At 44.1% G+C, this 17,660-nt stretch overlaps 1 protein-coding gene across 5 annotated transcripts in view; it reads left to right on the top strand.

Annotated features, from left to right (window-relative positions):
- FHIP1A (FHF complex subunit HOOK interacting protein 1A) overlaps nucleotides 1–17,660 on the top strand; it is a 246,957-nt gene that overhangs the window by 216,781 nt on the left and 12,516 nt on the right. For 4 of the 5 annotated variants that reach the window (XM_057494042.1, XM_057494059.1, XM_057493990.1 and 1 more), the window contains 4 exons: nucleotides 7,198–7,388; nucleotides 10,094–11,227; nucleotides 16,969–17,156; nucleotides 17,501–17,639. In XM_057494042.1, coding sequence (XP_057350025.1) covers nucleotides 7,198–7,388; nucleotides 10,094–11,227; nucleotides 16,969–17,156; nucleotides 17,501–17,639 — 1,652 coding nt within the window. The remainder of the gene's footprint in view (nucleotides 1–7,197; nucleotides 7,389–10,093; nucleotides 11,228–16,968; nucleotides 17,157–17,500; nucleotides 17,640–17,660) is intronic. The other variant, XM_036887886.2, reaches the window with a different exon arrangement.

Raw genomic sequence — 17,660 nt, forward strand, 5'->3', positions numbered from 1 at the left:
TTATAAAGTGGCCCTTGTCCTGTTCAATACTGTCCTCTGGAATTGCATTAGTTGAAAGTTCTTTTGAGACCTAGGTGAAGGTGAAGAGACCAGCTCATGACTGAAATACTTACATGTCCTCGTCAGGGCTAGCCATTTCCAGGGTGAGCAAGGACTAGCATATTATCAGGAAGGTGCCCCAAAGGCAGGTTATCACAGGTTCTGAAGGGGATAATGGAATAAATGCTAGACAGGGTCACTTGGTCCTGGGCTTTCTGAGCCTGAGTTGCTGTTTTGTTTCTTTTGTGAGGATGACTGTGGTAATATAATAATAGTAATAGTTGCCCTTTATTTAATACTTTCACTGTTTCTAATCCTACTGCCTTGCTTGGGGGAATCCACGGGAAAAGGAAAGGGGAGGACGTGCACAGACGTCAGGCACGTGGTAGGCAACACAGGAAGCTTCTACTTCCTGGTCTTTGTTGTCTGAACTGCTAATTTTCCCTCCCACATTTAAAAATTATTTTTAACTGTGGTAAAATGCACACGACATTAAATTTACCATCTTAACTGTACAGCCCCATGGTATGAAATACATTGGTGTTGCGCAGCTATTGCCACCATTGTTACTCTTCAGCACTGTTTTCTCCTCACAAAACTGACACTCCGTATACACTGAATTCCCCATTTTCCCTGCACCCCCAGGCCCTGGAAGACCCTATTCTACTTCTTGTCTCTATGAATTTGATCGCTGTAGGTGCCTCGTGTAAGTGGAATCACACCTTTGCCTTTTTGTGCCTATTGCACATAACATAGTGTCTTCATGTTATTGCATATATCAGAATTTCTTTCCTTTTTAAGACTAAACAATATTTCATTGTTTATATGGCATTTTGTTTATCCATTTATCTGTCAATGGGCATCTTGGGTTGTTTCCCCTTTTTGGCTATTGTGAATAATGCTGCTCTGAACATGGGTGAGCAAATACCTCTCTTCAAGACCTTGCTTTCAATTCTTTTGCATATATACCAAGAAGTGGTATTGCTGGATCATATGCTAATTCTATTTTGAATTTTATATTGTTCTCCTTAACAGCCACACCATTTTATATGCCCACCAACAGTGTATATGGGTTCCAATTTCTCTACACCCTTACCAACATTTGTTATTTTCTGTTAAAAAAATGTATTTTAATAATGAAGCAAAAATGACAGGCAGATTTGAACAACTAGAAATAAAAACTGTGATTATTAAAGTGAGAAATGGAGTGTTTGGAGTAAATAGCATTTAAGGCACAGATTAAGAAAGAATTAATGAACTAGAAGATAGAGTGAAGAAGTTATTAAATTTGCAGCAGAAAGCGATAAAGAGATAAAACATATGAAAACAAGGCTTTGAACACTGTTGGCTAGAATGATAAGGTGTAATTAACAAGTCCAATTAGAGCCACGGAGGGAGAGTAAACTGCTGATTTGTCTTGGCCTATTCTGGTTTTGGAATTTGCTACCTCTTGTTGAGGTTTTATGAAGGATCAACTGTGGTGGTATCTGTGAAAAAATTTGAAATGATGTCTAAAGTACTACAGAAATTTTAGGGAGGGGAATTTTCTAGAAAACACATTTTACTCTAATGAAAACAATGTCTTTTCTGATTTAGAATCTGTACCAAAAGCAAGAACAATGAAAAATCCTTACTTGTCTAGTCATTTATACTTTATTCTAAGGGACATATAGATTTATAATCTATCCTTTTTGTTGTTGCCTCTGTAGTCATTTGAACGTACATGATAAACTTTTAGATCTAAAAGGCAATAGAGCAGTGAAGACTATGTGACTCCTTTTAATGAAGTTATTTGTTATGTGATAAATAACTATATATCAGTTTTTGCTGCAACCCACTCTTAAATACTGACATTCAAAGTGATAATCCACTTGTGACTGATATGTTTCTTTCATTTAGCAAAATATTAGAAAGTAAGTTGAAATAAGTTACCCAAAAAGAGTGTTTTAATGAGCAGAAAACCAAGGAGAAACTGTCCCTCTCCACAGTGTGACATCTGATGGGCCAAATGCAGGCAGGAAATGCTGAGTGAGGCGGCGGGTCACCCCCATATTCTTGGCGCTGTTCAGTTTGGGCAAAATTTAATTGCTTAAAACCCTGAATGCCATCTCTGAATATTCTGCTTAGGGTGTTTTTTCAGAAGTGCTGGCCCATTGTCAGGTTTATGAAATTCATTGCCTGTTGTGTTCAGATAGAGGCTGTTTTGCTTGTAGAGAATCTGTGTATATGCTTCAGGAATGTTTCCATCTTGCATGGGAGTTAGGTGTCTTGAGGAGAGGGGAAAAAAAGCGTAAGATGAATAGGAGACATATGGCCAGACTGTCTTTAAAAAAAGATCTTTTTGAAATATACTAATGCTGCCTTGTAGATCTTTGCCTGTAGGTGTATTATTGAGGTTATCATTATCTCATAGAAGCACCTTGCTTTTACCTCATTGTACTTCACTGCTTTGTTTTATGTGTATTTAATAACAGTATAGCAGTAGGCCATATGTGTCCTTTGTTATTGAGTGGTTGTCACTGAATTGTTTCAGCAGTGGTTATGACTTATTTTAATAAGGGATATCCAGGAAAATAGAAAATAGACCCAGGGTTGCAGAGAGTTGGGAAATAATGAACAAAGGGAGGACAGTATAGACTTATTTTTTTCCTTCTGTATTGTGGGATGGCTTTGAGTAATCTGGACCTCTAAAACAAGATATTTATTGGCTTCTAATTACCTTTACTGCTTTCTAAATTTAAGTCAAATCCCCAAACAAAATCAGTAAAGTATAAATGAAAAGATAGTTGCATGGCAAGTACCTATACTAAATTCCTAAGTGATTTATTGGCAGTCACTCCAGTTTGATTTTGTAAATTTGGGGAGCTTCTGACCAATTCATTCCATTCCTAATCTTACCTGTAAATGATGGGAAGGCAGAGGTCAGTGTATAGTTTCCCGACTTTCTCTCTGGGATAATCCTCCATTAGAATGGCAGAGTAGAAAAGTTGCTTTGAATACAAGGGGGCTTATTCATCTGAACTGAATCCCCTATTTCCATGTTATGGAACTGCTCCTTCAACCCAAAGGGAGTCTCTCTTTTATTTACACAGAAGAAAATTCTTAGTTTCTACTGAAGCATGTGTTTGCAAAGTTGCACATTCCCAATAACTCTTTAATGTAATTTCAAGCTACCCACTGGTAGTATTGATAAATAGCTCTATTAGGTTTGATCCAGTGTTCCATTTTTTAAATACTTCAAACAAAGAGTAGAAATCTATGTGTATGAACTTAAATCATGAAATATGCTTGGTTTGAGCTGTAGTCATTGAGTTCCTACAGCATATGAAAGCACAGCAACAGTTTATTTCTTAAATAACTAATGATCAAAATAAGGATACAGTAAATCCTGTGTAACCTGAATTTCCCTGGGCCTTGCCCGTCTCCGGCAACAGAGGAGTTCAGTCAGCAGCCCCAGGGATTTCCCTGGCTCTTACTCCCGTCCCCCATCTAAGGCTTCTGCCCTCTGGCTGGTGCTGCCTCTGCTCTGTCCCTGTACTGTGCTGTCCCACACCCCTCCTGACAGCGCGGGGCTGAGAGTGCCAAGTGCACTGCCTCCCCTGTGCCCTCAGGGTCTGACCCTGCTGCGTGGGCAGGCAGGTGGGACAGGGTCTCTCTCTTCTGCACCATTTTTGCTCACAAAGCATTTTTGCTCACAGATATTTGTGAAAATGGCTCCTCAAATCTGTTAAATAATTCTTTTTTTTTTTTTAAATAATTATTTTTTATTGAAGGGTAGTTGACACACAGTATTACATTACATGAGTTTCAAGTGTACAACACAGTGGTAGAACATTTATATACATAATTCTAGGTTCCAGCTATCACCCTACCAGGCTGTTACAATATCTTGACTATATTCCTTATGCTATACATTACATCCCGGTTACTAATTTATTTTACCATTGGAAGTCTGTCCTTTTTTTTTTTTTTTTTTTTTTTTTTGTGAGGGCATCTCTCATATTTATTGATCAAATGGTTGTTAACGACAATAAAATTCTGTATAGGGGAGTCAATGCTCAATGCACAATCATTAATCCACCCCAAGCCTAATTTTTGTCAGTCTCCAATCTTCTGAGGCATAACAAACAAGTTTTTACATGTAGAACAAATTCTTACATAATGAATAAGTTACATAGTGAACAGTACAAGGGCAGTCATCACAGAAACTTTCGGTTTTGCTCATGCATTATGAACTATAAACAGTCAGTTCAAATATGAATACTCATTTGGTTTTTATACTTGATTTATATGTGGATACCACATTTCTCTCTTTATTATTATTATTTTTAATAAAATGCTGAAGTGGTAGGTAGATACAAGATAAAGGTAGAAAACATAGTTTAGTGCTGTAAGAGAGCAAATGTAGATGATCAGGTGTGTGCCTGTAGACTAAGTGTTAATCCAAGCTAGACCAGGGCAATAAAACATCCACGTATGCAGAAGATTTCTCTCAGAACGGGGGGGGTGAGGTTCTAAGCCTCACCTCTGTTGATCCCCAATTTCTCACCTGATGGCCCCCCTGCGACTGTGCCTGTCTTAGGTTGTTCCTCCCTTGAGGAATCTTACCCGTCTCTGGCTAACCAGTCATCTTCCGGGGCCATACAGGGAAATGTGAAGTTGGTAAGTGAGAGAGAAGCCTTATTGTTTGAAAAAGTTAGCTTTTTACTTCTTTGCATATTTATTGTTAAATAATTCTTAACAGCATTCGTTTCTTCTCCAGTAGAGCTCAGGTACAAGCCCGCAAAGCTGGGCCATGGTGAGAACAGGCCCGCCCTTTTTCCCATACAGTGCTCTGCTCTTTTGCCCTTTGTTCTTAGGACCTTTGACTTTCAAGCAGCTGAACTTATGAAAGTAGGTGCCACCACATCAGACATGCAGGGCGTGTCTGGATCTTAGTGACAGTCTAGGTTTCAGGAGTGTGTGTTGTACACCCATGGGTGTGGAGGGAGGAGAATAGGACCCCCTCAGCTACCTGGGTGCAGGTAGGTGGCAAGTTGTCACTTCACACCTTGGAAGTTATTAAGCACTCTAAAGTACCATGAAGAGAATTAAAAATCTTTTTTCCTGCTTAACTCCAGGCTGGCAGTGGTTCAGTCATTAATGTAAACATAGGTTTTCCTTATTTGAATCAACAGAAGAGAGAGGTGATTTAACATTTATAGGCCTCAAGACATACCCTGAAAGTTGTATTTTTATCTTTTTCACTGAATTCTTAATCATAGCTTGCTTTCCTCTGTACTGCCTCTTTCATGAAAGCTAAATACAGAAACTGAAACATTCTGTTTTACTGAAGATGCAGGTTGTTTACATTAGGGCTCGTGGTCTTTGGGAATTGGCTTCTGTATACATGTGACAATTGGCCTCTGGCTGTGAGACCTCCATCCCATCTTTGTTAAACAGTGTAGTCTTTCTCCATGTTAAGGAAGTAGGACATTCAAACACTTTATTCTACCCGTGGAGCCACTGATGTGCTCCAAGTGTGTCAAAATGATCGCCCTGATTTTCTGGTCTCCATGTTCACTGTGATACTAAGATGCTTTTCACCAAGTGTGATGTAGGAAATGGGGCCCGGGTTGGCCCTTGGCCACTGTGGTACTGTGGTTTATGGTAATAAATACATACTTGGCCCTCATCTAGTTCCCAGCACAGAACTCTTAAAAACCTTGGAATTTCCTAAGTGATGAGAACAAAGGGGTCTTTTGTTGTGCTAATAAGGTGACCTTGGACCTCACTTACGGATAGGGGCTGGTTGCCAGGAGAGCGAACCGTGGGATTGGAGGGTTGGGACTTTTGGTCTGAGCCCCGGGCCTCCAGGGAGTGGAGATCCCTCTCCCGCCACACACCCGCCCAGGTTAAGTCAGTCACCAGTGGCCAGTCATGTGATCAACCATGCCTCTGTAATGAGGCCGCCATAAGAACCCCAGAGAACCGGGTGTGGAGAGCTTCCAGGTGGGTGAACACATGGAGAGTGGCAAGCATGGCGTGCTATAGAGGCTGTGGAAGCTCCTTGCACCCTGCATACCTTTCCCTATGTTATCTCTTCCGTCTGGCTGTTCCTTTTATAATAAACCTGTGATCTAAGTACAGTGTTTCTCTGAGTTCTATGAGCTGCTCTAGTAAATTAATTGAACTCAAGGAAGTCACGCGAACCTCTGATTATAGTTGATTGGTCAGAGGCACAGGTGACAACCTGGGCTTGTGATGAGTGTCTGCAGTGTGTGGCAGGCGAAGCCTTGTAGGACCGAGCCCCTAACCTGTGGGATCTGAGACTGGGCAGACAGCGTTAGGGTTGAACTGAGCTGAAGTCCAGGGCACTGCTTGATTGTTTGTGTGGGGAACTGCCCCCCACCATACACACACACACACTGGAACCGTGGCCAACCATGTGTCTCACTTTCACCCGAGAATGTGGAGGTGTGGGGAACTGCCCCCCGAGCCACACACACACACACACACACACACGAACCGTGGCCAACCATGTGTCTCACTTTCACCGAAGAATGTGGAGGTCTGTCCTGTGGAGGGGTCTTTGCCTTTTCAAAAAGCTGCTGTCATTCAAAACCACCCATGAGCCAGAGTTTGTGGATTATAAGGCAGAACTACTGAGTGTGTGCCTTGCTCTGGTAGCATGTTATATTGAGGCAGACACCAAAATAATTGTGATGCGAGGTGGTAGCACTTTAGTGGCAGGCCGTTAACATGGTGGAGGGAGAACTCTATGCCAGAGCAAGACCAGCAGCCCTCCCGGAGGTGACACTGAAGCTGGACGTCATAGGATGATGAGGCATTAGGCAGGCAGGCAAAGGGGAAAACACGTTCCCGGTGAAGGTCACAGAGGATGCAAAGAGGGCAAGCAGGTCCACGAAGAGATGAGGAAGTTGGTGGAGGTTAAATTGTGAAGCCCTTAAGTGCTCCGTGAAGGGGTGGTTCTGTCAGAAGAAAGAGGCCCTTGATATGTTTTAAGCAAGGGAGAGAACGGAGAGGGTGGGTAGAGGGATGGAGAGTGAGGGCAGAATGAGCCACCCCTGGCTGTGACTGGTCCCTATTTCAGCTCCGTGGTGGCTGACTGGGCCCCCAGAGCCCCGGGGCTGAACGCGGGCCCTTCCTTCCTCCCAGGTACCTGGTCCCGTGCAGTCACATGATGCTGAGCCAGCGGCGGGCTGTGAAGGAAAGAGACTGGTACTCTGTTTCTGCGGCCAAGCTGCTCGCCCTGACCCCCGTCTGCTGCTCCAGCGGGATCACCCTGACGCTTGGGAACCAAGAGAGGGATTATATTCTCTGGTCAAAGTGTGCGCACGACAGCTCAGGTAGGAGGAGCTCTCTAGTGATCATCTTTGAACAAAAGGATACCAAAGTCCCCTTGGGATGTGTGTCTCTTTGGGTAGACAGGGAACAATGTAGTGAGTCCCATTTCTTTATGAGTGACTGGTTGGGGGGTCCTTTTCCTCTTTGTAATGAGTTATGGACACTTTGTAATGTGCTGATTGAAGTTCCCAATGACCTAGTTTGTGTTCCCAGACCTTTATTTGAACTAGACTTTTCTAGTAGCATCCTTAAGGTCCAAATATGAAAACATGTGCCAGCATGTCTTTTCAGACAAATGGGGGTGGGGGGGTGGAATGGCTATAGCTCAGATGGAATTAACCCTTATTTAAATTTCCAAAATGACCCATTTGTGGATTCTTGCCTGCCAATAATGTGTCATTAAAAAACTTGAAATTTGTGATATGGCAACAGTGATATGGCATCAGTATCTGATTCATTTGATTGATATAGTGAGGGATTTTTCATAAATGCTGTTTTTACAGTAATTACCAGTACTCATGTACTGTTTGTCAGTAGAACTTGTATAAATAAAACTTAAATGGCCACCCGTGTCAACCATGGCCCTCTGGCAGGCAGCTGAAACCTCATTTGTGTCTCTTTGGGTGGTCAGAGGCTGTTTTATTTCAGTCCTGAGGTTGACTCGGGTGTTTGCAACGCAGATGCTGATATCCCCATAAGCAAGGTCACTCTGTCCACCCAGGTATAGTTCTCTTAAATTAAAAAAAATATATATATATATATATATATATATATATATATATATATATATATATATTCATCCTAGACAAAATACATATTTCATTTAAGATCTGAGCTACTTGACTAAGAAAATATCAGCATATTTGGTATAAATTTAATTTTTAGAAATTAAGGTTGTCTTACTGATTTTTGGTCTTTAAATAGAGTGTATCATGGAAATTAATAGTTTATGTGGAAGTATAACAAGCTGTATTTTAAATGTATTTTCCTGTTAGGCAAACTAGTATAGATATCTTATATTTTCTACCCAATAGTTATTTTTTAAAACATATTTGAAAATTGGTATGTTTTTATTTACTAAAAAAGTTGTTTCAAGAATGAATTTGTGGCTGACCTTAATGCGGAACTCAAAATGCAAGTCAAACATGCAATTATTGAATGCCTGCAACTTGCCACATTCTCTCCCTGTGTTACCACATTTAGTCCTTTGAAGAAAGTAGTATTCCTATTTTATAGATGAAGAAAAAAACTCAGAGAGTAGATTCTCAGATTCCAAATTCCGTGTTCTTTCTACTGCCCTGCCTCTGGGGCTGCCTTACAACAGATAAGTGCCCTCGTTGATGGATGGTTACGTAGGTAGGTAAGTAGATAGGTAAGTGGATAGATGGATAATGTGATACTGTGCAGTGGTTAAGAACTAGGATTCTGAACCTCAGCTTTGCTACTTTCTTGGGCAGATTATTTAAACTTTCTAAACTTTTTCATCTGTAAAATAGTGTCTGCCTCAAAGGGTCATTCCAAGGATAAGTGAATTAGGACATGTAAAAGCTCTTAGAAGGCTACCTGGCATGTAGTAAATGCTAAATAAATATTGCTTGTAGTCATGTTAGATGTCTTTTAATTTAAAGTGGATAAGAGACAAACACCCTTTTATAGCAGAGCTGTAAAAAATGAATTATGTCTACCCCAGTGACATGAAAATGTGTATTCTCAAAGGTTCAATTCTAGCCCAGTCTGGTAGAGTTTTAGATAGTGAGGAGATGAGAAGCTTGCAAGGGTGAGCAGTGAACGAAGTCAGAACCAGAGGTTGACATGAGACAGCCTGTACTTGCGCAGTGGCTCTGCCACTGAGTAACGGGTGATGTCTTGTCTCTGAGCCTCAGCCTCTTCACCTGTAACTGGATAAAATGATACCCACCATTTAGGTTGTGAGGATTAAATTAGAGAGCATTGATAAAGTACCTGCCACATAGTGGATGTTTAAGGGATGGTAGTGTGTCTTTATCCTTGTTGGAGACCTTCTTTCTTTTCTGAAGGAAAATGAAAACCTAAAGGCAGATGTTTTCATAGCTGTTGCAGTTACACAGTTGAGAATTTTTAACATCAAAGGCATTCTTAGGATAAAAGAACTATTTTGGTATAAAATGTCATTTCATCCTAAGAGACTCTTTGGGACATATCAACACCCCAATAGTTCCTAGGAAGGCAGAATGAGTTTACAGGCTTTTCTAACACCCAGGGTGTCCTAGAGAAAATCTGTTTTCCAAATCCATAGATGATAAGGGTTCCACTTTAGAGTCAAGGTAAAACTAATTATTACCTACCCTGTGGCAGGTAATATATAATATTCACTATATTGCCTAATTTAATCCTCTCAGTAACCTGAGAGGTTGCCATTATTAGCTTTTATTTCTCTGGTGACTGATACCAAATAACAGTTTTCAGTTGCTATAGCCAGTGTCTGACTGGCCACATTGGTTCTCTATCTTCTGTGAGGGTACGGTTTCTATTGTTATCTTTCCTTCTCAAAATTAACCATTTTTTACTATTCAGAAATCATTTAATCCGGAACTCTTAGAACCAGAGTAGCTGGTGGACAAAGCCTTAGCAGCCCGCATGAGTCGCCTGCTGGTCCCCCACGCTTGTCCCCACACCTCCCTTCAGGGTGAGAAGGGCTGGTGCTGACCTGTGCCCCGTCCCGCCGCAGGGCCCGCGGTGCAGCCGCTCCCCGAGGGGGCCTCCGCGCTGGCCCGCGGGGAGGACGCCAGCGCCCTGGACGTGAGCTACCTGCAGTACCTGTGGGAGGCGCACGCCAACATCCTTGGCTGCGTGAGGGACTGCCGCGCCTGGTCCGCCCGCTATGACGGAGACTCCCCGGAACCCGACGCGTGGCTCGGCAGCCAGAGCGGCGAAAGCGCCCGCAGCGCTGCCAACCCTGTGTTCGGGCTCCCGCAGCAGCTGCCCCGGAAGGCAGGGCCTCCGCCGGCCCCGGGGAAGGAGAAGAGCCAGGCGGAGCTAGAGTGGGATGACAGCTACGACGCTGGCATCTCCTCGGGGGCAGGTGCGGGCGAGCCGAGCAATGATGCGGACAGCTCAGGCCCGCCCGCACCCATCGATCCCCCCAAACACATCCAGGAGATGAAGAAGAACGCCATCCTGCTCTTCAAAGGGTCCTACATCGAAGAGTCTGACTTTCAGGATGACGTCATGGTGTACAGGCTGTGTGCTGAGAAGGACTCTGACGACACCAGGAGTTCCCGGGAGGACCCTGTAAGGCCCCCGACCCAAGCCCAGCCTGAGGTTCAGAGCCCCCCACCGAACAACGGCCCCCTGCCCGGCCCGCAGCCAGAAACAGATTCAGAGGGCGAACATAGTAGGGACAGCTCGGACCTGTTTGAGAACACCCCCAAGGAACCGAAACAAGAGAGTGGGGCTGAAGTAGCCCCGGGCTCAAACCCAGAGTCAGCAGCCCCCACCGCCGAGGCAGAGCGCAGGTCAGACCCCACGGTGGTTAACCCAGGGGGTGAAGATTTTGTTGCCCAGTATGACGAGATCATTAAAGAGCTGGATTCCGGTTCCGAGGGCTTGCTAGGCCGGTACCGCTCCCCACCTGATACCTTACTTTTCACAAAAGAGCCCGTGGGGAAGGAAGAAGAGAGCCGAGGAGACAAGGAGGATGAGGACGAGGGGGAGAAGGAACCAGACGAGGAGGAGGACGACTTTGATGCTTTCATAACGGAAACCCCTGCCGAAGAGACTGCACCATCCCCGTTTGGGGTGAGAGCTGAGACTGCCTTTGCCGGTCACGTTCCCGGGAGGACTCAGAGCACCCCGTTCACAGGTGACAATCTTAAATTGCATTCTGATTTCTGTTTTTGAAAGTACTTGTCCATTTTATAACAGGACAGTAGGGTAGGTGGAGGTAAGGAGCATTATCATAACAGAGCACTGACAGGGATTTCACTTTACTTTATATTACTTTGTCATTCTTGACATGACTGTCATTTCTGTTTTCCCAGCAAATTAGAAGTTAACTTTTACTGTTGAGTAACTCCTTCCTTTGAGATGTCTGTGATAAAGTTAGGACTGATAAAACCACACAGGAAATCCAGTTCATTATTTAATAGCCTCACTTCCTTTAACCTAATTAATTTTCTCCTTAGCATGTGTTTTTATGTGTGCTGAAAAAGAATTATGGCTCCCCCACTGGTTGGCTGGTTCTCTGCTCTGTTTCCAGCTTCTGAACAGTGAACAGGGCACACAGTAGGTGCTCAGAGAACTTGTTGATTGTGTAGCTGTGAATGTACAGCAGAGGCCATTGGGGCTAGTTACACCTCTACCTGGGGGCTCATTTCAGAGAACCACAAAATCTTTACCCCAAAATACATAGAGCAGACCCACATCCCTGTAACTCTGCTAAAGAATGGGTGTGTGTAGAAATCAGGTAAGAGGCAAAGGAGTAGCACAGTGTATCAGATAAATGTATTGGGTGTGGAATTACAAACATTTGTAGAAATCTATAGAGAGTAAGAGAAAACGTTACTGAATATTAGCTTTTAAATAAAATCTGAATCTATTAATCATGGTACTGAGAGAACTGGCAAGAGGGTTGGTTCATCAAGCTCAGGGAGGGCTGGGGTGAGACCCTCAGATGACATTCAGGTAGGAAGAAGAGGTCCCTGAAGGAGCTGGCAGCACAGAGGGACAGACAGCGACCTTGAAGTCAGGCCTGTGGGGGAATCCTGGCCCTCGTGCTTCCTGCCATGTGGCCTTGGGGTCTTAGACCCTCTGTCTGCTGCTGGGAAGGCTGAATGGTACACTGTAGGGTCATTACCCCTGTTACTGCAGGCAGCCCCCAGCAGCCTCCACTGAGGTGCATCCTTCCCCAGCCAGGAGCGAGTGGCTTGGTGAGGGGAGACCATGCTCCCCCCAGCTTGGGTCACCCAAAATAGGTGAAATCACACTGCCTTCTACTCCAGCCAGGTAGGCTTACTGTGATTTCAGGGAGCTCTTCCACCCTCCTCCAATACTTATTCATCTATTTACCAGTGCCTGGAAATTTATTTAAAGAGAGAGGAAGCTTTTAAGTCCACAATTAGAAGGCTTCAGATTCTATTTGAGATAACATTTCATTGTGACTGGGTTTTCATTAAAATTCAATCAGTCAATAATCATAAGTAAAAGGGATTGGATAGTGTAGATTTTCACAGTTGATATAGGGAGGGGAAGACAGGAAATAGGAGGACGCTGGCAGACAGCAGGAGGGGCCGGGAGCTCCAGCAAGCAAACAGGCAGAAGTAACCTAGCCATGCCCCAACTTTGCCTGAGGCCTGCCCCATTTACTGGGACACAGCAGGGAACCCCAGCTTCGGAGCTTCCAGGACAGGGCCACCCATGACTACCAAGAGGAAGACTGCTCTCTAGAACGCCAACTTTCTTATAAAGGGGCTTCATCCCTGGGAAATGTGTTAATTGAGGAAACAAAATATAGCTTAGGGCAAAGAGAATAAAAGTTAATATAACACCTGTTAAATAACATCAGTGTTTTGCATAAGATACACCTGAGAACCAACAAAACGTGAGTTTTTTTATACATATAGGTAATTTTAGCTAAAACCTTGCCTGTCTCCTCCTTTGAAACTTGTACACAGCTTCAGGAAGCATCTTTCTCTTGCCACATATGTAAAACTTTGTAGTTGCCAGGCTTCTGAGTATGTTCTGTAGCATTAGGTCTAGCTTCCATCTCTCTGGAATCTGGATTTCCGCCAAAACGGATTTGCTTCCCAGCAAAATCAAAACATTCCATTTCATTTATCTAATTAGTATTATTTGTGCATTCAACAATTTTCTACTGATCCCCTAATTTGGCAGGTTCTGTGCTAAGGTACTAAGGACACAAAAATGAAGGACTTCGCAGACTTTCAGGGGAGCCATCAGCAGAGAACTCTGCTGGCCCGTGAGACGTGCATCATTGGGCATGTTTGCCAAGGCCTGGGGGAGCCCAGGAGAGGGAGCGGGACAGGCTTCCCTGGGAGGGGCACAGTGAGCAGGAGCTACCGGAGGAAGGTAGCTGAGAATGACAGTCCAGGCAGAGGACCCGACAGGCAGAAGGCAAAGGAGCCTGACAGCGCATTGGGTATGACAGCATGGGTGTTGGGGGCAGAGAACACGTGAGTGGGACGGGAACCAGAAAGCCTGGTTGGTGCTGGTTTCAGGGGGTCTCTGAGCCAAGCTGAGGAATGGGGACCTTGTGCTCTGTGCCTGAAGAAGCCGTAGAAGTGTTGGAGTTGGTGAGGGACGTGACTCGATCTGTTTGAACCGGCTGGCCTTGGAGTAGTGTGGACAGTGCTACCGCCCACTGGAGTGGGGAGAGGCTGGGGCCGGGAAGGCCAAGAAAACTGTGTCATATCAGAATTCAGAACGCACCAGTGCTGTGATCCTGTAGTTGTGTTTCTAGGAGTGTTTTCCAAGCTGTAGTCATGTTTATGTGCCAAGATGTGTATACAGAGATGTTCACTGCAGTGTCGTTTATATGTCCACCAGTAGGAGACTGTTTTCCTAGTGCAGTATCCACCACAGCCCAGTATCCCGTGGCCTTGCGATGAGAGAGCCAACTCTGTATGTGCTGATATGGGACAGTCTCTAGGGTATAGTGAGCTGAAAAGCAAGGTGCAGACCAATGTGTGGAGAATGTTGTCATTTGGTTAAAGAAAAAACAAAACCTAGGAGGCAAACAGATACACACACACACACACACACACCCTGGAGATAGTGTGTTGGTGACGAGTACTGACACTGGAGACAGATGGGCTGAACGAAAATTGTAACTCTTTTCATTTACTAGCAGTGTGCACTTCACATTTTGCCCTGATGTGGATAAATAGTGGGAATAAAGAGTAAACATACTTCATGCAGTTGTGAATATTTAAGTAAGTTGGTACATGAAAAGAACTTAGAACACTTCCTGGCACATAGTGATCAATAAATGTTCCTTAATAATAATTCAGTTATTATTGATTTTGTTATATATATAAAACATTCCTGGAATCTGCTCACTAGAATCTGCTAACGGGTTGCCTTCAGGGAGGAAGTCTGTTCTCTATTGTATATTTCTGTACTATTAAAGGAAAAAACAAAACATTTAAATAATTTGACTCTCTCTGGAAACAAAGTGGTAACTGGAGTGTGGATCAGAAACAGTGGGACGGGCACAGGCTGTGCGGGCCAGGAGTGGAGGTGGGAGGGGAGACCGAGGCAGGGAAAGAGGATGCGCAGGGCAGAGCCAGGAATGACAGGGAGGGGCAGCAGAGACTGCTTAGTACTTCTGAAAATTTACCTATATTATGGGGGGGAGGGCCTATCTGTCCTAGGAGAAGAGGGGAAGAAAAAACATACCCCCAGCCCCCACAGACCTGTGGCTTTCTGAACTGTAGCTGCGATTTCTGGGTTTCAGCTGTGTACCAGTTTCCCTAGCAACTGGTTTTTGCTAAGCAGTTTTTTCCTAAGTGCTAGAAATCAGCTAAGAATAAAACTGGAATTTGAAAGGGTTTAATATATGTTTCTTACTGCATATGCCTAACAAGTTGTAATTAATGTCCTTAGTGGATTATGCTGACAGATCGCCAGCCTTAACCTAATACTCTGCCATTCAGGGGAGGGGGTGATGACACTCTCCACGGGAAACAAGATCCAAGCTGGTTTTTGCTTTTGGTTTTTCCTCCCTTCTGGTGGTGACAGACCATAGCTGCCTCCCCCACACCCCCTGTCCTGGCACAGTCAGCAGCTGTCACGTGGGTAGAGTGGCTGCATAAGGCGAGGTACAGTTTAAGGCCATGGGAGGGAAGTTGTGGGCTCACACTGAGGACGTACGTTTTATAGGAGGCTGTTCCCGCCTAAACGTGACTTAATTCAGCTGTCTTTGCTTCCTCTGGAAGAATCGGATGCTGAGCCTGGGACTGTGGGTGAGTAGACGAGGGGCTAGGGAAAGACTCAGTCTCCGGAGGTGAGAAGGGTGAGCAGCAGCCTTCTCAAAGTTCTGCCTGGAAGGATGGAATTATGTTGTCATGCCCTAAGAAGAGTTACTGGTCACATTTCTGGAACTAGATGGAATCCATCAGGTTGTTGTCCAAGTGGGGTTCCAGTCCAGAGTTTCTAATGTGGTGGCAAACTGCCAGTTTTGTTCTGTAATCCAGCAAAATGCAGTTCTGTTTTGTATGGGCTTCTCCAAGGTCTGTTTACTTGATCACTTCATTGACCTCCTGTGTCACAGAATGTGACTGAGGAGCTGGGCCCCATCCCAAGGATGGGAAGCTGGGGCTGATCTCAACACATGAGGAGCCTTAGAGACCTCCTGTGTCTTCCTAGCAACATGAATATTGCCATTATCCTGTTACTTGCCTGCATGGAGAAAGGGCTCCGGTTTGGTGGTCCTGTTTCTCACAGATAGCTTGTTTCCTTACAAAGAACTGTTACTCTTTTGCACTACCAGGTCTTCTGACTGAAGCTTCTTGTGATGAAGTACGTTTCTGTTAAACTCATTTTAATGTCAGTGAAGTCTTCATAAGGCACGTTTATTCATCAAGGGTTATGTGCTTTTGTTATAAATATGCCACGGTTTAGTGGCATCATCAATAGCTCCACTGGGGAAAAACAAAATTCTCATTCATTTTGTTTAATGGACCACTTTTATGGTAAAAATGGAAAACATCTTCAAGTAGTTTTATTAATGCCAGATTTATTTTCTTGATTTTCCCTGTCTTTGACGAACTCAGACATGAGGCATATTAATTTCCTAGGGATTCAAATTAGTCAGAGCTCCTTTTTGCCTAATTTTTTAAATGAACTACTTTTGTAGTCATGGATTCTCTTTCGTAAGGAACCTATGACATGCCAAACTGTATCTCCTCAACTTGAGTCCCCTCTGCCTCCCCTGAAAGTTAAAGTGTGCTTCTAAGTTGCCCAGGGCCACTAGAGTTACAGCCCAGGCCCCGGTCACCCCATCTTTCTCTTCCTCTGGTTCTTCCACATTGTGGCATTGGACAAGAACGAATCTCTCTCCTGGCCCTTGTTGGGGATAGACAGTCCCTGTTTACAGTGTTGTTTTGGTAAACACAGTTTATATGTGTTTGGTATAACAAAGAGGTTTTTTGTTACTAAAACTTTTCATGGCCTCTAATGTTTGCATAAAGCCCTATATACTCAGCATCATGAGATGATGGATGTCACGGTTTTGAGATTTGGCAGCTCCGAGAAATACAGAATCAGTATGGAAAGGTACATTTTGATTTTTAAAATTAAATTTGTCTTCTGATATTTTTCAAGGTATATGATAATTTTCCAAGTATCAAAATTGTTCATAGAGTCAGATATTAGCTCCCATGCATATTTTTCTGTTTCCTTTCTGTGGGAGTAATTTGTTCTATGTTCTGGTTTGAGACAGGAGGAGACCTGGCTCTATCTGCTGTGTCTGTGTTCAATCTGCACCCAGTGGGCCTGAGGTTTGGGAGCTGTGGCTCTTTGTTGTTGAGGAAAGCTGTCCCCTGTGTCCAACCAGCCCTGAGGCCTTGTGTTCTCTCCCTGCAGGTCCATTCATCAGTGTGGTCCTGTCGAAGCTGGAGAACATGCTGGAGAATTCTTTGCATGTGAATTTGCTGCTTATTGGCATCATTACCCAGCTAGCCAGCTACCCCCAGCCTCTCCTGCGCTCCTTTCTGCTCAACACCAACATGGTCTTCCAGCCGAGTGTCCGCTCTCTCTACCAGGTATGTCAGGTGAGCCCACATCTGTGCTTGTTGATTTCATGGGTGCTAATGAGCATGGTCCTTCTTTCCTTTCCCTTGATATTTTGTTTTTTTTTCAAAATCCCTTTGTTCTAATTCATTTGCTCTCTTTCCCTGTCCTATTACGCTGGTTGTGTATTCTAGACAAACTGCATAGCTTCATTTAGTCAGATGTTGCAGGGGTGCCCTACCAAGAACCCCTGAGCAATTAAAAATGAGCAAATGCCTATTATCCTCAAAGTTCCTGCAATGAGGGTATACCTGCAAGATAAACTGGTAACTGACGGTGGGATTCGGCTGTGAAGCATCTGCATCCTTAATGTTGTTTTTGGCAGGTCCTTGCATCTGTGAAAAACAAGATCGAACAGTTTGCTTCTGTGGAGCAAGACTTCCCAGGCCTCCTCATACAGGCCCAGCAATACCTGCTCTTCCGAGTGGACCTGTCTGACCTGACTCCTGAGTCCCTAACCAAAGGTTAGCCAGCTTTCTCCCCTG

This window comes from Manis pentadactyla, chromosome 1 (assembly GCF_030020395.1).
Source record: "Manis pentadactyla isolate mManPen7 chromosome 1, mManPen7.hap1, whole genome shotgun sequence".
Taxonomy (NCBI): Eukaryota; Metazoa; Chordata; class Mammalia; order Pholidota; family Manidae; genus Manis; species Manis pentadactyla.